Source organism: Camarhynchus parvulus, chromosome 9, assembly GCF_901933205.1.
Source record: "Camarhynchus parvulus chromosome 9, STF_HiC, whole genome shotgun sequence".
Classification (NCBI taxonomy): Eukaryota; Metazoa; Chordata; class Aves; order Passeriformes; family Thraupidae; genus Camarhynchus; species Camarhynchus parvulus.
In genome coordinates, this window is record NC_044579.1 from 10,221,156 (window position 1) to 10,246,951 (window position 25,796).

Consider the following 25,796-nt stretch of genomic DNA (forward strand, 5'->3'; position numbering starts at 1 on the left):
TAAATGTTGTTCAGAAAAAATTCATAAGCAAAAAAAAGAAAACATCTGTGGGAAAACCTGAATGTATGTTAGGTCCAATCTATGTTCTCAGTCAGAGAGGCTGAATGTGTGGCAAACAGACCTTGCACAGCCCTTCAGGGAAACTCATCCAGCCTGGAGCTTATTCCAGGTACACTTTTTTCCCTAGGGGACCATGCCACCCCTCTCCCTCGTGAACTGCTGGTACTGTGCTACAGAGTGGGTTTTGGGCAGGCAGTGGGTGCAACTGCTGCATTGAATATGCATGCACAGCAAACCCAGCCCTTCCAGGGAGCACAGGCCCCTGCTGAGGCCAGCAAGTGAGAAGAGTGATGGTGCGACTTAGCATGGACCCTAGAAAAGGATGTTCCTGATGAGATCAGGAACATGCATGTGTTTGGGTTTTGGGAGTGGGTGATTGAAGTATTATCACAAAATGCCGTTCTGAGACCTTCTCTGCATTGATTGATGTCTCATTTGAAATCTCCTTCTGGCCTGAAAGAAAAAAGCATGGAAGTATATAGTTAATTCTCTTGAAGTGCAGTGCTTTAAAGCTGCTGTTCTCTGCTGAACATCACTGGCTCAATAAAGATTCATCATGTCAGATGTAGTCCCTAGAAGTGGTCAATGTATTGTTTCTCCAGTGATTTTACATTTTCTTGCCATCTAAGTAGTTATGGAGCATGGAAAAATGTTTCCTTGTTTCATATCAAAGGTCCAATCCTTGATGTAGGCAGCAATTAATCAATAAAATCACTTGCTTTACTGAAATGATGTGTTTTATAAATAAATTAGTTTTCATATGCAAGTCTTTCAAGAAATCAGTGCACACAAGGAGAGCTGGTGTCAGCATTTTTTAATCCTGAGATGACTGAATTCCTCCTCATGGACACCAAACTTAGCTTCTTCTAAGAAACTTCTAGGCACAAGACTATTTCTGTGCTTCTCAAAATATGCCATACTTTTGGTGTTTTCCAGGGAGAAGAGTCTCTGAGACAGGCTGCAAATACTGTATGCAGCTGTTAGTTTATGAAGGCCAAGAGATCTCGGGTTCTACACACATATTGAAATCTTTGTATCTCTAGTACTAAAAATCTGTGACCAGTTCTTGATCTCACTACAGTTAACAGCAGGATTTGTGTCAAAACAAACAAGAAGAGAACATAACTAGCAGCTTGGGATCATCTGTCTTTGTCCATATACTCTACCACTGGAGAATTATCATTTATGTTGTGTTGTTAAGTGATGGAAACTTTTACCAAGTCTGAACTTAAATGCTTCCAAAGCCTTTTTCAATTTTGGAGAACATTTGTATCAAGTTATTCTTGGAATAATCTTCTCCTTTGTTTATTATTATGTGCTGCCCAGTAGACATCTAATTATGAGGCACAGGGTACTTCCCATTCTAGGAGAATATATAGTACTTCACTAGATGTTCTTCAGAGTCCATTTTCATTGAATTAAGTGAGGTGTTTACTTGCTTGAATCCCTTATGTCTTAAAAAAAAATTCAACGCTGAATGAAGAATGAAGTTCAACACTGAGTAGCCAATATAGCCCCATACTCTGTGTGAATGCTTTTATACAACATCACAGGCTGTTCTTTTTTTTTTTTTTTCAGAGTGGGTATCCAAGCTCTGGACCTACATCAAGCGCTCCTGCCTTCAGGCCTGAGGATGAGCTGGAACATCTGACCAAGAAAATGCTGTATGACATGGAGAATCCTCCATCTGATGAGTACTTTGGTGAGCCATGTCACAAGTGTTCGTGGTCCTCTTCTGTATTTACTGGGTTCAGTAATGGGAGGCCTGACAACTGCACTGGTAATGTAGTGACACTCGTTTTGATGGATGTGCTTTCCATGCTTGGGCTGGAAGTGTAATCATCCATAGGAATTCCTCTGTAATTTCAGCATAAATCTTATGCTCACTCACTGTATGTTTATAGTCTTACTGGATATAAAGTTGAATTTTTCAGTGTCTGGTTAATTTTCACACCATCTGTCCCCAGCTTCCAGGCTACCAGTCTGAATTCAGGTGCGATCGCTGTCGTGCCTGCCTGCCCCATCCCTTCTCATTGCAGCTGCAAAAAAATCTGGCAGTGTAAATGTGTTCTGCTTCCATGGCATGGATTTTCATTTTCTGTGTGCTGGCACAGCTTAAAAGGAAATCCATTTTGAGTCAATCAGGTTGGTTATACATGGGGACCCAGAACTGGGTCCAAATACAAGTAAGACAAATCTGGACTGATTGGTTCATAACGGTGCCATCTTCCTTACCTGGAAAAATATATGCATCTAATTTCCTTCTTAAGTAGTATAGAGTATAATTGTCTTAGGCATCTATAGGTGTAGAATTATATCTTGCCTTTGCATGAAACATAGGTGATAAGACCTCTGAACTCTGCATTGAAATCAAAGAGTCTTGGGCACTCGGTGATGGTGAGATCAATGGATCTGCCTGTGTGCTTAGGTTCTTACAGGCTTGGGTAATAATGTTATTATGAAACAAACTGCTGTAGTTTGTAGAGTTAAAGATTGGGGTAGGCCAGTCATTTTGTGTTCTTTATGTTCCTTTATTTCAACATTTATTAAAAATTCATTTATATTGCCCCCAGATCTATTTGCTATAGAGTTTGGTTGGACTGAAACATTTCTGGCTTAAAGAAACTTTTGTGATCTGGTTTAATCAGAAAGTGGGTGGGACCACAGTTTCACTAACAAGCAAGGATCTTGCAGTGGCAAGGATCTGATAATATGAGAAGATTAAGATGTTCTCATCAAACAAACATTGCCCTTGTAGGTGGGGTTAGTATCAGTCCCAATTCTCTATCAGTACCTTCTACCTTCTGTGGCTGTGCCCTAATAACCAGAATGTCTTCTCTGTAAACACTGATAGTCATCAGAATTGATGATTATCACAAATCTGAGGTGTGAGCAGGAATGGCTAACTGAATAGAAAATAGCCAGGGAGCATTTTCTGTGTTTCTGCCTTTGCCCGTAGCCATTTGGGTTCACTCTGTGATGTTTTAAATATGAAACTACAACCAAATAGACATAACATGTATTTAGCCATTAGCTGGGCAGGAAAGAGGGGGAAACCTTTCTCCTGCCCTCTTCAGGCAAACGGCTGAAGCCCTGGACCATGAGATCTGATTACAGCAATTTTCTTAAAGCAGAACTGTGTGGCAGGAGTTGGTTGATGGACCAAAGCCCATTCTGTTTTCCTTTTTGCCCAAGAAAGTAGGCAGATAAAGAAAGAAGATTTACAGGCGGCAAGGTCAGAAAGGAGCTTGCCATTATACTGCCTAATGTCCTACTCTCAGTTTCTCCCAGGAACATGATTGAATCATGACTTAAAAAAAAAAAAAAAAGGATCTAATCTTATCTTAAAAACTTCAAGCAATGGTGAGTCAACCACCTACCCTGATAAGCTGTTCTAGTGATTAATTTTCCTCACAGCTCGAAAATTGCTTCCTGAAGTGAAGTTTTAGTTTTGTTTACCACTTGTATTTATGAAGCTGCAAAGCTCAGATTTTGCAGACTAATATTGTATGACTAAGATTGCTCTGCTCTGTTGGAGAGGGTGGTACATCAAAGTTTCTTCATCCAAAAGGGATGCATAGCTGAAAGGGTGGGAACATAAAGTCTCTCAGGTCATCAATTTGGCTATCAGATCAGACCAATGTCAGACCAATGCCATGCCATTAGCTCTTAATTCAGCAGGAGACAAGGAAAATGGAAAGGAGGCTTCAGAACACTCTGAAGTTTTGCCAGTGTTATTTATATAAACAGTAGCATAATCAAAGATGGAATAATCACGCATGATGCATGGTGGAAAAATCAAACAAGAAGCTTAATCCTACCCTGGGCAGGTCATGTGTAATTACCAACCACACCTGACTGATCTTCTGGTTGCACTGTGTGCCGCTGAAGTTCATGTCTGAGGTGATGTCCAGCCTTGGCATTCCTGATGCGCCAAAGAAGCATGTGTTGGGCTGGACATCTCCTCAGCTCCCTGAGCATGCTGTGCCCCATACCGCCTTCTGGGAGCATTTCTATCTAACAAAACACAGAATGCTGGAGCACAGCTGCTTCATATGCTTAGGTACAGTTGATGCCTGAAGAGGCTGATCTGGAACAGAGGCTAGACAGAGTTTAAGGAATAAAGTAGGTGTTTATTAAAAGGCCTTCAAAGGATACACCTTGGACAGTACCAGAGCCCAGCTGTGGCTCTGCCCAAGATGGACCCAAGATGGATGCAAGATGAATGACCAGTCACAAGTTTTCACACCTTTATAAGTTTTGGTTCATTTACATATTGGGGTCAACTGTCCAATTAAAGCTTCAGGTTATGAGGTACCATCCTCCCAAATTGCTCTCCTCAATTCACTGTTGTTTATACTTCTTGTCAGTGGTGTCCTTGGTTCTCAGGCTGGGAAAGAATTGTTTTGTCTGACTAGACTGTGAAGAGACCTTGCTAACAAACAATGTAAAGTTCGGAGTCACACACTAAGGCAGTACAGACTCAAAAAAATATGAAAGCTAAAACTTAAGGCATCAGTGAAAGAGGTAGGCTGCTCTCATCTTCCTAGCTTTGCTCCAGCCCAGGCCCCTCCCTAGGTCTCTGGAGTCACAGTGGATGAAGCTCTCTGATATGGCACTGCAGGCCGGGAGTTTTGTACTAATTCTGGCTATGTCAGAGCTAAATACTCATCTCTACTTGAGCTGTCAGCCAGTGCCTTCAGTAACTTCGTGCTCATGTGGAAAGAACAAATTAAGTGTGGGAGGGAAAAAGAGTCTTTCAGCTTTGGTTAACTGTCTCAACCAATATCTCTGCCCTTGTTCTTTAGTTGTTTAGCATGGTAGTGTGGACTGTACAGGATTCATATGGCACATTGATCAAATAATCTCAAAAAGGACAAATGGGCAGAGACATTGACTCTGATTTGCATTAAATATCTTATGCCTGAGGTCTAAATGCCATGATAATTGTAGCATACCAGATAGCTGTCAGCTAATCACTTTTATTAGTTTGAATTTAGAAAACTGGATTTCAGCATATTAAAAGTTGGTTAAGAGCAGATAGGTTTTGAATTGAAGAATCTAATTAACCTTGCTAGAAAGCTGCAAGGCGTTATATTAAGTCATGAAAATAATTTGTTGGAATAATTACATTTGAACTGTCAGGCTGGAGAAAGGTCATTTTACTTGGTCTGCCCATACTCTGAGATCTTCTGTGTAACCAACTTCCTTCTGCAAGTTCATTCACTGTATCTCTGGTTTTCAGTCAAGCCATCTGGGTTCTGTAGTCAGCAGAATCTGCCCAGAAGTGGGCAGGGTGAAGGTTCCTTGGGAAGGAAGAGGAGTAGTAGTCACTCAAGTTGTCTCTTTGCCCTGGAAATTCTGTCTGGCAGACCCAGTGAGCTGAGCTGAGGAGCTGGGCAGCCAGCACTTCCATCCAGTCTGTGCTTACTGCACCTCTCTGCAGCTTCCCAGGTGGAAACCACTGAAAGTGATTTCAGAGTTGGGGGAACGGTTCTAGGCAGGGATTGCTCACCCAAGTGCTCACAGCTGGCAGCAGGGCATGGATCACACTGTCCTCCTGGGGAGCCTGGGAGTGTGGTGGGAGCCAGGAGCAGCATGCTGGAGATGCTTGGAAGCAGCAAGATCATAGCTGGCAGCTTTGTCTTTCCAGGACTTACCACAGCAGCACAATCCAGTCACTGGGAAATCCTCTAGCTGCCATTGGCAAGGCAATGCTTAAGTATGGAAATATCACTAGGCATAAGGATTTTTTTTTAAATTCTTGTGAATTTTTAGGAGTTAAATGTGCATGTTGGGTATTCTGCCTAACTTTTGTTAAGACCAAACTACTATAATAAGTGTAAGCACCCTAATCCTTGGTGTATGTCCCCTCCAACCCCCTTCCAGATTCCGGAGTAACTTGTGGAGTGACTACTCCTGGGAAGTCCTTGGCAGATCGGCAAATTAAAGTCTTTTGAGTCTAAGCTGCTCTTCCTTCTTTACTGATGATTAAGTTGCTGATCTGTGGTAGTTGGCTGTCTTTAATCAAATCCCTTTTTATTAGAAAGGATTCCCAAATGTCTTATGCTCTGTGCAGTAGGGATAGTTTCTCTCTATCACAGCCCTCCCTGTTGATAAATGTGCTATTATAGACAGGCATGTCTGATTTGTTTGGAAAAAATAATACCTAGTGGAGTGGAAATTGGGTAAGGTTGAAGGAGGAGAAATGGATACTTATAGGAGATTAAAATGAAACTATCAAAATTGTTTGTTGGCCGCCATGGGAAATTACAGCCCTTGATTCTGCATTTTAAAAAACCCAACCAAATACACACACACACACACACGAGATCACAACTGTTCTGGACCACTGTTTCAAGTCTTATAGAAAGAAATTACTTCTGGCAGCTTATCAGTCTCTATCACCATGCAGACAGTGCTGATTAAGACTGGAAAAGTGCCATTGGGGCCCCTCATCTCCTGTTGCCTTCTGGACTGTGTCCCAGCTGAGTCACTCCCCACAGCAGTTTCCCTGACTGGTGGGAAGCAACTCTCACTGGTGTTTTACCATAAATGTTCAGAGCTACCAAAGGAACCACCAGCTTCACGTATTGGATAATGTAGCAGTCTTCTTTTCTAATTCCAGCATGCTGTAGGGATGCATGGGGAGAAGAGAAATGCCAAAATCATCCTGTGGGAAATACTCAGTTTGTGCAGTAAAGGAATCATGATTTAAGTTTGAGCTGATAATTCAGGAGATATAGGTTTTTTATATGTATTTTCTGTGTACTCTGGCTTTGACAATGGGAGAGATGGTGCAGAATTGGGTTGAAGAACAAGGCCAAGGAACAGGAGGCTTGACTTTCTTTTCTACTTCTCATCTTGACATCTTGACCTGTGGCAGATTGTTTTACCTTTTCAAGCTTAATTTTTTTCCTTTTCACTGAATTTGCTGGAGATTATTAGCAGCAGCAGGCATATGTGCATCCCCCATGGAGAAGGCTTCATCTCCAATGGTTCTTTGAGATGTCATGTCACAGTTAAGATTAAAGAATGATAAGTGACACCAGTATTGAATCTGCCAAAGCTCTGCCAACCTTTCCTATCACTGGCTTTGCATCTCCATTTGGTTTCCATTCATAAGCTAAAATTCCTTCAGTAGGACCAGAGATCTGGTATCCAAACAGTGTTGAATGTGTTCCCTAATTTTACTTCTTAAGGATCAGGACAAGGGTTAGGAGGTAGCAGTCGAAGTCAGGTATGGGAGCGAGTGTGGTAGAGTCATAGGAGGTTCAGCTGAGGAAACACACTGGATGGTCCAGGTATGACTTCCTTTGGTTCATGCTGTCTTTGTTTACTTTGGCATGGCTCTGAGCACTGTACAGTTCTAGAGGCTCTAAATTGAACATGATATGTGTTGCATTTCAGTCTTGGTCAGGCATATCAGCAGCCTCTAAAAGGCAGAAGTAGCCACTTGGTTTCATCTGAAGTTTAACCAGAAAAAGAAACTGAAAGTTGTCATATCTTGCCCAAACTCTTAGGTCTGTTCTGAAAAGGTTATCATTAAAAGAAGCATATTATTATTACAAGAGCATAATTACACTGTAATTTTGCCATGTAACGTGATGTGTCTTTTGTCTAAAGGCAGGGGTTCTGCTGCAAGATGGTGTCTGTCCTCATTTGAACAACATCTGGGTCAGAAAATAGTAGGTTAGACTTTCAGCAACTGATGAGCTGACAGTAATTTTCTGTTATGTAACCGCTCACAAAAGCAGGAAGAACATACATATAATGGGGACCCTTTTCTCCATTGTCATTCAAGTAATTTTTTTTATGTTCAAGCCATATTGCAGCGTTTGCACACAGGCTACAAAGCCTGGGAGCAACCTCTGCTCACGGAGGTCACAGTGCAGCACCATCAACATCCAGCAGCCCTGTTGTGGCCTGCCGCAAAGGGAGTCACCCTCCCTCTGCTCCCCAGGGGCTTTAATTATCTTGGTAAATGGCTTTCAGAGCCTGTTTCTTCAGTCTCACTTCTGTCAATACTTGCCACCCGTGTTGAGCTTCTTTTCAGGGAGTCCTCTGCCTGCTGGCATCCTTGCACAGTGAGGTAGAGCAAATTTATAAGAGTAATCTCAGTGCAACCTAGATGGTGAATTTTAGCCCATAATTCCAAAGTAAGAAGAGAAAAAGAGTAAGTCAGTAAATGGTTGGAGAGCAAAATATACCATATCTACATGCACTTACCTCCAGCCATGAGAGAGGCAAGAGGCTGTGAGCTGGACTAAGTTGCTTCTCAAGCATTTGAAAGACTGGAAATGGATGCAAAAGTTTGATTCTTCTTGATGTTGATCCTATCCACATCTTACTCTGTATCAATTCTGGGAAATATGCTTTATGAAGCTAAGCACCTAGATCTTTTTATGCCAGGTATCTTAGCCTTATAAAGGCTTGAGTGCACATTTTTTAAATAAAGATCCAGCAGATGTAGCAGTCAGGAATCAGAGAAGGTTGCACTTCTGTAAGTCCTGAGCACCTGGTACCCACACGGGCAAGGAGACAAGAGACTTACCTTCTGTTTTCCTCTTCTTATCCACACAAGAGTGGTCAAGACTTTGCATCATGAGTGTTTCTGAAGCATAGTCTCTTCAGAGACCACCACTGCTTCACAGATGGAATCTAAATCTTGCATCAAAGCCACAATTACCCTTTGTTACTGTAGGTCATAAAATCCCAGCTGGAACAGGTAGCAAGCAGTGTGACTTTTTCTGGTTTTAATTCCCTGGTTTAGCTTGAATTGCTGACAGTCAACATAGACATATTCTTACTCTGAAACATAACTGATTTTTGATGCAGAGGTTATTTAATGGAGAATAAGTTCAGAATTCTGGAGTAGCACTTAATGAAAGGGATTCCCATAATCACCTGTATGCTGTGAAAGAGAGTTGGGTTTCAGGTCATGAATGAAATTAGGTTTGTCCTGAAAGTTAGTAAATAAAAACTGATAATTTCCTGCTGTCTTCTGAGAGGAGTGAAATGTGATAATGAAATTCAGAAATTGTGTCTTTCTAAAGTACAGCTGTATTCTACATAATTCTTCAGCATGTTTAAAAATTAACATAGCCATGAAAAAAAAATCCATGAGGGTAGTGGATACTTCTTTCATTGTGAGAGGGCCTTAGTGTGCTAGGACTTGTACAGATGGATAGGAAAGCTTATCTTCCAGAAAACCCTTTGAACAATGATGAGGCTATTAGCCAACCCCCACTATTTAACAGTCCTACATGGAAACAAACCACATATTTCTACCTTAATTTGACAATTCAAAGACAATCCATCTTATTCATTATTAACTTACAAAGTCAAGTGAAGTCTCTGTGGACTGAAAGGGCTGAAAATTTGATAGTGAGCCATCAAGTCTTCAGCTGCAGTTCATTAGTCTGTAGCTGGTTCAGATCATGAAGCAAAAACGGGACCTACCTGCTGGCTGTTTCCTGCTCCACATGAAATGAGCTGGCTGGTCTCTGGGCGTTCTCTGTGGAGATTAAAACCTGATTAAAACCCACAAATTGTGGCACCTGGAGGACCCCTCGTTGGGGATCTCCTTGCTGAGGCCGGGAGCTGAAGATGGGCTGTTAGTCTAGGACATACAGAATAGAGAAGGTTGGTTCTCCTGTTTTATGGAGATGAGTGCTACCAGGAGTTTCTCCGTCTGGGATAGCAAAAACTCTAAATTCTCACAGGTATTTTGCGAGGGGGTGTGTGTATGCATGTGTCTATGAATGAGTGAGAATGTTTTTCTGGACTGTAATATTATAGGAATAATTTTCACTTCAGAAAGGGCTTTGGAGTGTTTAAAGCCTCCAGACATTCTTTTGTCATGACTTGTAGCTAAGTTGTCAAGTGAGGCATAGGCATTCAGTTTTCGAGCTGGAGTTAGAAACCCTTCTAGCAATGCACTCTTGGATAAATCTTTGTCCCAGTAACAGGAAAACAGTTTAATTTTTTTGTTTCGAGCTAGTTGTCTACATGACTTGACAGAAAGGAGCCCTTTCTTTGCTTTTTAAAACTTAACAGCTCACCTGTTCTTTAAAGCTCTGTGGACTAAATTTGCAGTTTGCTCTTGTGTTCCACTATGGCTCATTGTGCTGCAGTGGCATCCAAGGCTGTGGTCGCTCTGTAATATGTGCAAATTAAACCTGGAGTAGGAACCGGGTGCATCCCTCGGAGTTCTGAAACTGAAAATATGTCAAGGACCAGGAAATTACTGTCCCTAATTTACAAGTGAGGGGTTGACTGGAAGAGTTAAGATGACTCACCCAGAGTCATGCTGAGATCCAGTAGTGAAGTGGGAATTGAGCCTAGAATTCCTTCAAGTTCCATGCCTTACCCAAAACTGTGGCCACACTCTTTATTTTATGTGAAAATCAACTAAAATGGACTTGTGAGCCTTGTCTGATAAGAAATCACAACCAGTCTGAAGGCTCTTCCCAGCATGCTGAGCAGAAACCCCATTTTCCAGGGTTAGTAACAAGGCTATGAAAACAAGAAAGGGGGAAAAATGTGCTCCGGGATCACACTTGATCATTTTAACTGCTGTTAATGTAATGTACCCACTAATGTTAGCACACTTCAGCATTTAGGTAGTTCAAGGCTATTAGGAAAATTGATAATTCACCATAGTAATCTGTTACTTTCCACTCTAGCAATCACTGTTCCACGAAAGTGGGGCACAGTGTGGCATTTGTTATTTCTTCTGATGGCATTTGTCTCATGCTGTTTTTCTTTCATAGGGTGGCTTGTCTTTTGCTAGTAGGTTTTGAGGGGTATTTTAGTGTCATTAACTCAAAATGAGTTATTTCCAGTGAGGCAAAAGGAGAGATTTTATCTGAGAGTGCAATGTGATAAAAAGAAGAATTAAACAGGACTGTCTCATTTGCTGAGTGTTTTCCAGCCTCTTCTCTTCTGATGGAAATGCATCAAAACTGTTTGGTTTTTTATAAGGAATTGCTTTGACTCAGATTCAGTGAGATGAATCATAACCCACTTTCTCATCTGAGATGCGAAAAAAAAAAATTCCAACTCTGCTGTCAGTGTCAGCATAATCAATACAGAGTGATTCTCAGTGGTGCAAAGAGGTAGGGGAGGATTAAAAGAATCAAAAGTAGCCAAACTTTCCTGCTGGTTTTAGTAAGCTGCACTGTTTTCATGCTTCCAAATGCACCTTGCTGTTCATCATGTCATGTCATGAACACATGTTTTCATGTCTCTGGCTACAACCAAGGTCGCAACTGCTGCTCTAGGGTCAGGAGACTGTCATCTCAAACTGGCAGGCAGATCACGAGAAGCCAGCCCTGGCAGACATTTGGGATGCTACAAGCAGCCAAGAGTAAACCTGTTTTGATTTGTGAAACCTGCAGTTGAGATGTCCCCTGCCTGTACTGTGCCAGCACAGATTGTATCAGCTGAGCAGGACAGGGTGGCAAAGCACCGTGCCTGTCCCATGGCCCTGCGTCAGCCAGCCCCACTGAGGGAAACAGGCAGTGTCAATAGCAATAGGATCACTGTGGGTGCAAAGTGGAGATGGGAGACTACATCTGATAGCTTGTCACCAGCTTTCATTTAGCAACTTGCTCATTTGCTTTTTTTTTTCTTTTTTTTCCTTGTGTGTCTGCCAAGACATGCACAGAGATGTAGCAATAATTTCTTCTGTAAGTGTGAGCTAAGAGCCAAATCTCTGAAAAACTGTGTTCACAGCACCAGGGTCAAAAGGGGACAGCACAGGTAGTGACATGAGTTCTGACAGTTGACAAATGCATCTCCCCATGGAACACAAGTGGTTCAGTAAAACATCATGGCAATAGCAGACCTCTTTGTTGAGAGTTTAGAGGTATGGGTACAACCATCTTCCACAGCCTGAGGTACTGTCCACTGCTAAGGACAGACAGCTGGATGTGGGATGTGAATTATTTTGTTTTGTAGATTCTTTCAAATCACTGTCCCAGCCATGCTAAGTTGTCTGTTTAAAGCTGCGAAACAGGCTGTGTTCAGTTAGTAGCAGTGTTGAACTTTAATATGCAATTTCCTCAACAAATTCTGGTTCCAGACAATATCTTGAGAGGTTAATAACTTACTATCTGCTCAGTACATGTTCTGATTCTGTCTGTACTGTCAGGGGCAGGCTGGGCAGGTGTTGTGCTGCATTCTTTGTGAGTGCAGGTTGAAAGAAGGGATACTTTTAGGGGGTTTTAACTGCTTTTGTTGTCATTTAAAATTACACTTGGAAAAAACCCCAGCTTTTTAAATGTCTCTATTTCCTCACTATGTGCTTGCTGTGAAAGACAAGTGAATTTAGCATGTGACTGTCAAAAAAACTGCAGAAAGCCTGAAGCCTTTTACCTTGAATTTTCACTTGTGTTGATGAATGGCTGGGACATGACAATATTGACTTTCTACTCTTTTTAGTGCAGAGTTTGTGATCACATGAGCTAAGGAATTGTGTCTGGCTGAGCTGGAGGGAGACATTTAGAAAGGACTCTAACGTGGGTCCTTTATGCTGTGCAGAAGACTGTCATATGAAGCCAGCTCTTCTGGACAGGAAAGTCCTAGCAAACGTCACTGCCAACGTGGAGCTAATTCTGGTCATGTGTTCTTGTTGTCATCTCCACGAGCTGCGCAGCTGCTTCTCGTTTCTGTCCCGTGGCTCGACTTAGTGAGAATCTTAAAATGCATAAATAAATATGTGAGTGTGTACACACATATATATAAGGCAGGATACTACCTGTAGTCTGATTCTAATGGCCTTCCTTTCTTTCCCATTCTCCATCTCGACATCTCACATCAACTGATCCAGTTTTTGATGCTTACATGGGTCATGTGAAGTGTGACTCTCTCCACACTGGCAAATCTGATGTGTGTTGTTTAGAGGAGGGAGGAAGGTAAGGTGGAAGGGCAGGACTGGGGAAGATATGGCTACCATAACAGTGGGTGGTTGGGTGGGACATTTTAAAATACTCCATCTTTTATCTGTACATGCCTAAAACCATTGCTTTCTTCTAAAGATAAAATGGCAAAGCACAGGGTTCAGGAATTACAGGAAGCTGTGCTTGTGTAATTCCATTAGGCCACTACTGATGGATGCTAAGACCACTATAACTTCTTATTCTGTGTATACTCAATTTCCATGCGTGGCAACAAAAAGAGGAGGGGAGTGAAAAATGGAGCTTGCCCATGGTCAGATTTATTTCTGCTGTTTCTTCACAGGCAGAATTCAGAAGGTGAAGGAAGTGGAGAATGTGCACTGCAGATGTGCACAGCTGCTGCATTGCCATCTCCATGGCATCCCTCTGTCAGAAAGGCGGCTGTGGAGAGCCACAAGGTCTGTGTCAGTTACATGGCCAGCTCCTAGTGAAAGCTCGTCATTTGAACTCTTTCAGTCTCTTTTTGCTCTGCTGTCTCTAAATTGAGTGAGGAATGGAAGCTGCTCTGTTCACTCCCACAGGGAAGAGTCACATACTTTTTTGAGGGCTTACGCAGAAAACCACACGGATAATGCACATTTTAGGAGCTTCAGCAGGAGGGTCAGAGACAGGCTTTGGAAAAGAAGCCACCCCAAACTTAGGGCAGAGGGACATTGCTGCTCTGGGGTTGGAGATCTGTGCCCTGAGCTAGGTCTGGTCATGCCTGTAAAGGTGAGTAAAGGGTTTTTTGTTTGTAAGGCCCATTGATCCAAGTGTGGCTTGGTTTTTTAAACAAAAACACAGAAAGCCAGTTAGTCTTAGGATCTCGGTGGGTTTTCTGTTACTTCTTTGCTCTGATTACAGCAGGGCACTGGGTGAGGAGCCATAACTAAGCTGTTTCAAGTCTATAGACTCTGCTTCCTTCTGTTTTGTACAATTGCAAGGTGTGCACACACAGTCTTGCTGTCTACTGCGCTTTGTGGCACAACCTTCAGGGAAGACAAGGTGGCTGACCTGTGGCCTTGAGTCCCATGTAAGTGACAGAAGTCCTGGTACTATGAGTAACTGCTGTTAGGTAGCAAGTAGGAATGGTGTGCATTCAGCAAATGTCTGATTACAAGAGCTGTTCTGGCCTAGGGAAATTGCAGAACAATTTGTTCAGAAGAACAAACATTTCACAGGATGATGTTCTGGAGCACAGTCTAATTGTGGCACAGAGTGGCTCACATCTCAATAGGTTGAGAAGAAGATGCTGCAACTGACATCAGCTTGGCTAGAGTAAAATCAGTCTGGCTGAATAAATCCTGTGTAAACTCTTAGGACATCAGTGTGTGCAGTAGCTTCATTCTTGTGCTCTTGGGACAGGGGAGAACAGAACAATATACAGCACAAATAAGACTGTAAAATGAGATATTAATATTGTTTCCCCATGGCAATTTACTAATTTCGTGTCACTCCTAGCTGGGAATATTGCATGACCCTTAATACCTCAGACAGGGCTCATTTGCATGAATAAGAGCTCATAAAACTTTAGTCTGTGATTTCCAAAATGCCAATCTCTCTCTGTTTTGCTATGGTGGGGTTCCTTTGACTTTCTGATGAAGCAACACTGAACTCAGACTTTTTTGTAGGTGTTCTAATGTTTGGATGTGGATCTGAAGCTTATCTCAAACTCTTCTGAAGTCATCTGGTCTAGAACATGGTTGTAGACTTCCAACAAGCTACATAATGCATTTTGTTTTGTAGGTCCTCATCTGTGCAGGGATGCTTAGAACAATGGAAAACAATGAATGCAATTTCTGAAATGTTTGAAGTCCCAAAAGGCTCTATTTTGAAGGCTTTTGTAAATTGTAGCTTTCCACTGGGACAAAAGTCTCCCACACTTTTTCCTGTGCTGGGGTGGGAATAATGGCTTCTCTGACTTACCCATCACATCTGACTTTGTCAACATAATAAAGCTGCATCATATTATGTGAAAATGGAAACCAACTGACTTAGACCAGTGTTGGCTTTCTGGGCTTGGTCATATAAATTCAAAAGACATCGACTAAGTTTACATCAGCTAAAATCAGGCTTGGTATAAACTGTCCCTACATTTACGCCAGATCTAAATTTGGAGGTCTAGTGGATTTCAAATTATTCCATTATCGCATGTAAACAAGTCCAGTTTTCCCTACTGTCACACCAAAGAGTTTAATGAGGATTAGATACCCTTACTGGTTTCACAGTGAACTCCCATGAATGTAGGAAAACCAGCACCCTGAAAGTTCAGAGCACAGCGATTTGCCAACTTTGCTCATACAGAGTTGCCGTCTCCGGTACAGCATGTTCAGGATGTTTTCCAGCACCAAGTTTTTGGCAAACACTTAACAATCCCTGATGATGATGATGATGGCCTTTTCTGCTCAAGGGCATTGGGCTGGCAGAACTCATCATGAGCTCTGGATATCAAATCAATCCTTTCCGATTGGTTCAGCCATGGGAGGGACGAGGAAAAAGTTTTACGGTTTCAGTTTCCATTGGCACAAAATTTTCAGGTCATGAATTGTGTGAATAATTCAGAAGACAGGGATTGGTGCCCTTAGCGTGGAAGCCCTTAGCATGGAAGCCAATTCAGGAAGACTCTTCCATCTTAGTAGTATTAAGATGAGTGATGATTGATGAGTAGTACTTTGAGCACGCCTTTGTAGATGCCGGTCAACATCAGAGCCTCCTCACAGAGATCTTAAGGTGAAATGTCAGGACAGTCTTTAATCATGATAAATGGATCAGTACCCACAATTCTCATGTCTCCTACTGTTAGTCAGTAGGCCCTAGAGTCAAAACCACCACCACAAACAGATCAGACTTAATGCCACTAAAGAGCTTGGTTTTATGGTGTGAGGTTTTTTTAACTTACTATTTGTTTAAGCCTTGCTAATTTTGAATCAAAAGCTGTAGGATGTGTGAGAGTGACACATGCAATTGTGCAGATGAATTTCCACATATTTTCTTTAAATAAAATAATAATTTTTATAAATATGTATCTCATACTTTGCACTAATTCACTTGTACTGGAGGCCAAGCAAGAAAACTTTGATATCCTTATGTATCAAGCTCTAAGAATGTGGCAATCAGGTGAGCATAATGATCTGTGGATACTTGATATGAGTGCTCCATCATGGACTCCAGATGAAGCATGTGCCACTGGGAGGTTATTCTCAAATTAGAGAGTTATCAGTATTACTTTCCATCTACCCTGGCCAATAAAACCAGGTCCCATGACCCAAAGGAGGAGCAGAATTATAGTTACTGCTTAATTATATCAGTCTAATAAATACGGTGTCACCAACATCAAATGACATTTTAAAAGGACTTTTGCTTTCAATACCAATGTCACATTTTAAGATGTGTGGTCATTCTGAATAGGAACAAATAGTGAATATCTCCTGCAGAATCAGAGTGCTTCTCCGTCCCAGGCTGTAAAGTTCCTGTTACTTGTCTAAGAGAGTAAACAAATATTGGACCTTGTACCTGGTTGGAAAGGTCTCCAATTTTGAGATGAAGAAGGAAACCTCTGTCTAGTAGGTTGCTTTAATGAAAAAAAAAACAGCATTACTTGATTCCAGCTACTGAGAAATTTGGAGTGAATGGAATTCATTGCAAGGAGCAGTGGATGCTGAGCATACAGGTGAGGTGGTTTCCAGTGCCTGAGGGATGTGATTTATGGCAGGGTTGCTGTCAACACACAGACAGCGCATGTTTCAAAACAGCAAGGAAGCTTTGGGCTGGTGCCGGATTGTGAAAGGCAGGGTTTTCAAAAAACCTGAAATAAATGAGGTGCCGGTTGAAATTTGGTGTGACATCTTCTAATGCAGCCAGGCACCTTTGAAAACCTCAGGCCTTAACGTTGTTGGGCCTATGAGAGCTGCCATTTGTTCAGGACACTACTCTTTGTCTGATCCAGCCTTTCTTCACTTATTTTTTTTTTCTTTCACTTTTGGCAATAGGGAGATAGGTTCCCTCCCTGTGTTTTGGATTTTGTCAGATGTTTTTCCCCAGGCAAGCGTGCAGGAGGCATTCCAGGTTGGTAGGCCAGAGCCAACAGCACAGGAAGCATCTCTGACTCAAAACCTTGTCATTACTCAGGCAATTTCATCTTCACCACTGAACAGAGCCTTTGGTAAAAATCAATTCATGCCACCACCTTCCCAGTGATGCCATGAAGCAGAGACAAGCTGCAGAATACCAGCTGGAGCACAGTCAGGCTGTGGAAGAGTGAATTGAGCCATTCATGCCCAGCCATGGATGTGATTTTTGGCTGGGCTTGAGTCTCCTTAACACACTGATGGTGCCTATCCTGAGCTTATGAAATAGATTGGCTGGGCAGGGGGACAGAAGTGGTTTGAAGTGCCCTTGTACAATATGGACGCAGTTGGAGATGAAAGTCTTTGGGACAGGGCACATTGTTTGCTCTGTGTTTGTCCTGCCTAACATTACAGAACTGTGCCTCATTGCTTGGGCTTCCTGACCCTGCTTTCATGCTGGAAATGGCAAACCCAGCCACAGTCCTTTGGGAACGTGGTAAAAGACAACTCATTTTTTGACCTAGACGTAAAGGCTGCTGTCTCTATCAGTGTGAGGCTTAGCTGGTCCCTTTGGACTGCACTCTCGGTTCAGCTGTGAAAGAAGCTGAGAGCTCAGGAGAATTTGATCTATGTTTAAGGTGTGCTTGCACTGAGGAGAAGCATGAGCCTGTGGACAGCCAATCACTGGTCCTCCCCAGCTGGAGGAAGAGCTGGGAAAAGCTGCATGAAGCATTGCACAGTGAGCACCAAGCCTCTGAGGAGAGCAGCTCCTCTGGCCTCCAGCTCTGCTCTGTGTTACAGCCATCACTTATGGACGGGGTCAGGTGCAGCAGCCCCTGCGATCACCCTCCACTGCTCTAGCAACAAGGCTGCCCTCCTGAGCCAGGGAGGGAGCAGGCTGGGGCAGCACGCTGGGAGAGACACCTGCCAAAGGACCCAGGTGGGCCAGGCAGAGCTGTCCCACGTAGCTGCTCCCTGAGGCTGCTGCCACTGACACCCCCCGTAATGACACGGTATTTTTTTGTGGCTTTCCAAAAGAGGATCCTGAAATTTGGTACAGCATGACAGAATGAGCCCAAGAAATGCTCCCCTGCCAGTGGCCCCTGATGAGGGTGGGAGGAAGAGTGATTCCAGCCTGGTATCCTGCCTTCCTTTACCTGCAGAAGATTCATTCAAGCATGGTTGGCTCACCTTGTGTGTCATATTGTATTTGATGGTTTCACTGTCTAGGGTTTATCATGAAATATGGCTTTGCAAGTGCAAAGGGAGTGGCTCAGTGTTGGGATCACCAAAACTGCCAACATTTGTCTGATCTACAGCTCAGCCAGCAACTGTTCCCCTTTGCTTTGTTTTCCCCTTCCTAGGAGGGGTAAGCCCCCACAGAATCAGCTTTGGCATAAATTGCCCAGAGAGATGTTTCCTGACAGCTCTACTAGGACTTGGCTGGTAGCCCCACCTTCGCCAGGGCTTTAGTAGAGAGCTGCTGAGGTTGTTCCCTGGATACTACATACTCGTAACATCTCACTAAAAAATAAGATGTCAACATTAGTGATGTGTTCCAAGGAAAAGAGTAATTTTTAGTTTAGAAAGTCTTAATTTTCCTGTGAAAGTAGAATAAAATAAGAGGTTTCTCAGCTTTTGAAAACATGGAAAAGGCCCACTTTCTTACAGCCTTTATAATTTTTGCCAGATATTTTTTTTTTTAAGAAAAGATGTTTTTAGGTGTGTTACTTTTTGAACTTACTACATGCAATCAGAGAGGAGTAACAGCACAGGAATGTGGGGGACTTCTATGAAAGTATGCATTTTTAATTTTTTTAAAATTTTTTTACGAAATGAAATTATTGCACTCCTTAGTTAAGCATTTGTTAGCTGGGCTTGTTGGTTTTTTGTTTTGTTTTGTTGTTGGTTTTTTTTTTTTGGTACAAATTGTTTTTTTGAAAGTCTTGCCTCCAAAAACGAATAATTATGAAATGTTACTTCTTTCAATCCAACTCTACACCTGCAACGTACGGCTACTTCTTTACCATAGCCATGCCCGGCGCAGCCCAGGCTGGGAGCGGTGGGAAGCAGGGAGTGCCGGGCACACGGCAGGAGCCGTGTTTGCCGAGCTGGAGAGCCCGGCAGGGGCAGGGGCTGGAGCAGGAATTGCTGCGGCTGCAAGGGACACCCCCGTGCCTGCGCTGACAGCTCCTGCTCTGCTTCCCGAGCCCGTGCACAGCCGTGGTCTCTGTCATCTGGCAGCTTTCATCGGCATTAAAGGAAACATTTCTAAAGGAAATAGAGTACATTTTACTCTCTGCCTTGCATTTCCTTGATCGATTAGCAAAGGGAGGAATGTTTCCTCTCTCCCACTCTTTTTCTCGCCCTCTTTTTTTTTTTTTTTTTTTTTTTTTTTTTTTGTCTCCAGATGTAAGCGGGGTTCTATTTCAAGCCGTTCGCACATGGTAAAACACGTGCCAAAAAGTTGACACAATGTAACAACAACAACGGGGGAGGGGGGAAAAAGGCAAAGCATGCTGCAAAAAAGGTGTCTAGGACCTTAAATATTGTAGAGCATCACTGACCCCCACTGGGCTGGCACACTCACTGCACATCATCCAGCGTGGGGACTGGCACCTCATCGGTGTGTGGGGCTCAGGGACACACCAGCCTGCCGGGGGGCATCTTCCAGTCCCTCCTTACAGCTCGTGTGAGCCTGTCTGCTTTCCTTATGGCCATCATGAACGGAGTAAAGAGGCATTTGCTTGGCTTGCTGCAAGGGACGTTACGGTTGGATGGCAGAAAGGCTCACTGCTGGTATGGTTAGGTACCCACTGAGATTTTTTGACCAAGTGCTTGGTGAAATCTCTGTTGCTGGAGGTTTTTAGGAGCAGGTTAAACAAGTATCTATCAAGAATGCTGTAGAGAGAGTTGGTGCTGCCTTCGAAGCAGTAAGATAATTTCCAGGTCTTCTCAAGATCCTGTTCAACCTGAATTTTTATATTTTTTTGGGAAGATCAAGAGTGGTCCTCTCCATTTTGTGGCAGTAATACATTGTGGCTGCAATAATTTCAGGAGGTACCTGTCATTGTAATCTGGTTTACATCAGAAACAAGCTAAACTGTCTCTTATGTCCCAGGATGTTGAGGAGAGGGGGATGTAGATGGGTAAAAGATCACCACCACAGAGGTGTTGAAGGAAGCAGAGTCTTTCCTTCTCTGTCAATAAACAGAGGGCAGTAGCAGAGGCACAGAACTCTGTGTGCTCAGTTGCTATGTGGCCCAGCCAGGCTGCCAGAGAGTGATGCCATGGTCCACACAAGGAGCGAATTCCTCCTCCTGAGGAAGGGATTTTACTAAGACTGGTACTGGGAGCTCCCTCTGAAATTGAGGTTTTATGCCACAGGCCCTTCTTAGCATCAAGCTTTTTCAGAGATGGCCTTGTGGTTAAAGAAACTGGACTGTGATTGAGAAAATATGGTTTCAGTTCCTGGCTCCATCATAAACTTCTTGTGTGACCCTTGGAGGGTTATTTAACCTGTGTGGGTTGCAAGTTCCCTGCCTGCATGTTGGGTGTCCTAACAGTCCTCTACCTTCCCTGGGGTGTTGGAAAGGCCTGGAGATCAGCTGGGACAGTAATCTTGTGATGAGCAGCATGAAGAAATGTTTGAGAAGGTAAAGTGTTGGCAGAGTGAGCCTGCACAGTTGCAATGAGTTTGCTCTGTGGTGTGGAATGGGACCTCTGGGGCACACTGAGAATGTGTCAGGTTTTTACAGCCAAACAAAGTGAGAATATGAAGTTGTATTGTGGTCGGAGGAAAGGGATGCAAACAACACCAGAGTGCAGCTACTGCACAGTGCTGTACAGTACAAATGACAAGTAGGTCACTGCAGGGACCTGTACATCTGGAGTACAAGTGGAACACAGTTAAAGCAGAATAACCAGGACACAGTAATTAAATCATTGGCCTTGGATTTAATTTATGAAGTGTTTCAGGCACACATTGCAGCAAGAAACTGTGTTTACTGTGAAAGATTGTGTTTTCTGACGTCTGCTGAAGAAGAGGGAATTAAGATTGATCTGTCTCATGTCCAAAGGCTGTGTAAGACAATTGATGCATACAGCCTGCTACTGTCAAATGGTGACACTTCAAGCTTGGATCCTGGCACAATAAACCATTGCCAAGGGCTTCCCACTCAGTGAAAAGTCTTGAGTTCAAAAGCAAAAAAGTGTAGGTAAGGAAGGCAAGGGTAAGATGAGCTAAATAATACAGTTTTCTACAATATGTACAAAATGCCTTTGGGTTTCCCTCTGTACCATTATTGCAATGCCCTGAGTGCCAAAATGTCAGAATCACTCTGGGACAAATATGATCAACACATCTGTGTCTAGCATAATCAGTTAGACACATACCTCCTGTGCACTGTAGAAGGACATAAACCCTCCCTTGTGGATCAGAGATCCCACTTCTATTCCTTTTGGATGAATTAAAGAACCCAGAACCTGTTGGGTACTTCTGAGTTGCAGAAGATCTGACTGAGACTTAACTCGATTAGGGTATACTAAGTTAAGGTCTGCTGTTACACTGTTATCCCATTAATCAATTTCTGCTCCTGCATCCCCTTAAAATGGAGTAATTCTGCCTGTCTGACATAGGTGTCCTGAGGAATCCCATGTGCTTGGGAAATGCTTGAAAACCCTTGGATAAAAGTCACTAGGAGAGAGGAGGGAGAGAGGGGAAAGTCTTTTTACATTGTTGACTTATGGTCAACGTTGTCCTCGAAATGCTGTTTTGTCATCAATATTTCTTCATTAGGAATAATGATTTTTCCACATTTACTGCCAGCTGATTCAAAGCCATCCAAAAGCAGAATGTGTCATGGATCTCTAAAATGCATTTGCTGGCGAACTCTAAACAGAAATGATTAGAAAAATAACACAGCGGAAATACTGGCTGTCTTGAGGCTGCTGGGGAACTTTTAGTGAGATATTCTGTTCAATGTATTTATCTATTTTCAAAGTGTTCTTGGTACCGTTTTGAAAAGGCAGTGTGCTGTATTTTTTTAGTTCTTTCTTGCGTTGTGTATCAGGGCTGCAGTGAGAGCCAGGGAATACACTTAGCTGATCAAGGAAAATTGTGTAATTGATAGGCACTGAGGATATGACCTTGTGGTGTATTCCCACTGTATGGTGAGGTGAGAAACAGTTTTTTCATCATGCCGAGTTTTTTGAGATGTCAACGTTTTTTTCCCCATGTTTCAGCAAATGCAGAACCTCCCTGCTTTGATGCTTTTATCAGAAAATTATCCCCTATCTCTTCTCTACATAGAATGCATGCTTTGAATTCATGAATTTAAGCGTTTTGTGGAGAGGTTTGCGCATTTTCTCTCTGCTTTCTCTGCTCTTGGCATCTGTAGTTGCCTGAATTGTCTGTGTTAGGCACTGTACATCACAATGGTGCTGCCAATGGCTTAATGTCTAAGTAGGTAGGACAGAAAAATAATGCTGTAGCCTAGAAAAGGCTACTGAAGTCCCTGGATGTGCAAACAGGAGCATCTCAAGCCCCCTGTGTGGAGTTACATTGCCTTTATCCTCAGCTCCAGTGTGATTGCTATCAGAATATTACAGCCATAAGGATTAGTATGACGTGCACCTATTCCATCGTCCATCTTCAGTGGTGGATGTTTGTCCCATTTGCTCATGTTCTTAATCTGACATTTAAAAGTGATACATATCCCAGATAAGGTTGGACACCCTGTGCCTAAGTCCTCATCTCCACATTGTGCTCAGTTTCTGGCCAAATCTGAAGAGCTTTGCTGAGTAACAACTCAGATTATGGCGTTTCCTATTCATCTTCACAGTTAAAACCTGCATCCAAGCTCCAGTGACCTTGAATCTCTGCAACATCCTTTTCAAAAAAATGCAATTTCTCTCTATTCATGCTCAACTAGCTGCAGAAATAACTCTCTGGCTTTTAACTTGGGCCAGATAATTTTTGCCTCTTAGTCATAGAGTCATAGAATATCCTGAGTCGGAAGGGACCCACAAGGATCATCGAATCCAACTCCTAAACATCTCTCCTCTGGTTTCATTTTTGCCTCGTATCAAACAGAAGCTTCATGTCTTTACCTGCACAACCTGTAATGACCTATTCCCACCCTTCTTCGTCTAGTATTCTCTAGTGACTTACCAACTCATCCTTCCCATCTGAAGCTATGTTCAACCTTCAAGCACTTACATTCTCTTTTGTGTTGTCTTTGTCCTTTCTTCAGAAGCATTCCATTAAACTTCCTTTAAACTCCCTCCGGGTCCTCTTTCAAATTCTTCCTTAACCTTTTCCTTTGCTGTGCTGTCTACAGACTCCTTGTCAACAGTAAAACATTTAGAGTGCTGAGACCACAGCTTCCCTTGCTGACTGGTTTTGTCTGATTGTTTCCTTCTATTTCCTATCACTACCTAGTTGTTACTGCTTGTATTAGGTTGTGAACTCCTGCAGTCAAGCCCTTCTTTGAATTCTGGGTTTTTCCAATACCCAGCAGAATGGATCTATTCTATAATCTGAGCAGACAGGATCTGTGGTGGTATAGGCAAAAACCATGTAATAAGAGTAATGAGATAACAAGAAGTTAGAACATGGCATCGTGTGCAATATGAGCTCCTCTTCTCGCTTCCCCCCCTTCCTTCAGATTCACAATATTTCAAATTTTTTACACAGCAGAAGACATTAAATGAGGAGGTTTCAGAATAGAGTATAGCAGCTGATGTATCCTTTCAGCTGCTGAAGTGTTTCTGTGTAATGCACTCACTAACTGTGGCATTTTGAGCAGGGAAGCCTCTGCGGGCACTTCTGTACACGCCCCCAAGGTAAGACCACCATGTGGCAGCCAGGCTGGGCTGAAGGAAGGTCACAGCATGGCCAAGGTTATGAACCTCTTTCATGCAAAAATAGAGGACTCTGGTCTCCCAGGCTTGCTGCCAACATATCGCCTTCTAGTTTTGCTGAAATGATCTTGAAAAAGGATCTAAAAAGGGCTGAAGGGGCCAAAGAAGAATGTTGAAATGACATAGTTTCTCATCTTCATGCAGTTTAGTGCTAATTTTGTCCTTTGTCTTTAAGCTGCCTTTTAAATGCTGCTTGTGGAAAGCAAATGGGTCACGTTGTTCCATGTTTCTACTGTAATACGCTGCCTGCTATTTTTCTCTTAGATTATTTGTGTAATCTTTTTTGTGCAATCTGTTTGTTCTTGAGTCTTGCAAACTTTGCCTTTTGCTACTTCTTTCCCAATAAGCAGTGCAACTTGTTCTGTGTTCACTCATGGGTATTCTGCACACAACGGACTGGGTTATTTGAGACAGTGTGAAAATATTAAAATGGGGAACATGTGTGGGCACTTAATTGTGGTGAGCCCAACCACAAATACCTTCGCCGTTGGTAACTGGCACAGAGGAAAAGCAGACCTTTGTTTTGTTTTTATCAGACATAATGATAGATACATTGTTTTTAGTGGGGTTTTTCTGGTTTTCTAAGGAAATGAGGCTTGTGCAATCACACTGCCTGTGTGCATGTGCCTGTCTGCTTGTCAGTTCCTCCTTCACCAACACTTGAAGCTAATAGCCATTTTCACCTACATTTGAGTGAGTTGCAGGAGTTGGGAGAAGAGACAGGTTTTTGCAGAAGCCTTGTGAGTTCCCAGATCGCACCAAGATCTGCAGAAAGGTGCAGTCTCCAGTGATCACATTGCTGCAAACCAGATCAGTTGTGTATTTGCCCATGTGCCTTTAAGTGGATCCAGCCACCCAACTATTAGCTCCCAAATTTGAATATTTTGGCTTATTTGTTTTTACCTTTTGGGTGAGTGAGTCAGTTGGGAGAGTTGCTAGGCACAGAGCTTGTGTTTTGATTCTTTCTGGAGTGGCCATGTCTCATGGTAAACATGGTTTGCTCAAGGCCACAGTGTTATAATTTGCATATAAACTTACAAAAAGGGAAGCTTTCTTTAAACTTTCCTGTGTGAGAGTTTATGGGAGTATTTCTGTCTGTGTACTTAATAGCAGAAACTGTGCTTCTCATAAATGTAGACAGGTTAAGTCTGTTGCTGCCTCAGTGGGAATCTTCTGTGGAAAAACCCAGAAAGAGGAAGGAAAGCCTCAGGAAATGAGCTTAAAGGGGAGAAGTTGGCCAAGACTCATGTTGTGCTACTCTTTGGTTTGTATCTGACCACCAGCAGTGTAGTTGGGGAATACCTCAGAGCCATGGGGGAATGTAGCCTCAGGGCACGTTGGGGGAGCAGAGAAGATGTCTTTATGTCTTTGTACTTCTGTGGCCTCTTTGCTCAAAGAGGGGACAGAGGTACAAAGGCACTGAGTGACTTGTCAGAGATTACAGGAGTAGATATTTGAGTTAGGAAACAGACCCACGTCTCCTGGCATAGGTGCAGCCATAAGTATGGTCTCCATGTAGACAGCTTCTTCTGCAAATGGAGAGATGCCTTGGTCAAGGAAGAAGATAAATGCTGAAGCACACAAGAGCTGGCTAAATTATGAGTGTGAGAAGAGAAGGAGGGGTAGAAAAGATTCCCACATGTTCTGCTCAGATGTTAACAAAGAAAGCTGAGAAGTGTTTGCATAGACACTACATTATTCCATGTCCAAATGCCTCATAAAAATAATACCGGATGATCACAGAATGGCACACTAGGGAAAATAAATTCTTCAGCGGAATATTCCCTCTGGAAAAACACTGTGT

The 25,796-nt window shown here is 42.8% G+C and overlaps 1 protein-coding gene across 11 annotated transcripts in view; it reads left to right on the top strand.

Moving 5' to 3' along the window:
* Window positions 1-25,796, top strand: part of LPP (LIM domain containing preferred translocation partner in lipoma) — a 318,899-nt gene that overhangs the window by 247,642 nt on the left and 45,461 nt on the right. For all 11 annotated transcript variants that reach the window (XM_030954778.1, XM_030954777.1, XM_030954781.1 and 8 more), the window contains one exon: window positions 1,639-1,762. In XM_030954778.1, coding sequence (XP_030810638.1) covers window positions 1,639-1,762 — 124 coding nt within the window. The remainder of the gene's footprint in view (window positions 1-1,638; window positions 1,763-25,796) is intronic.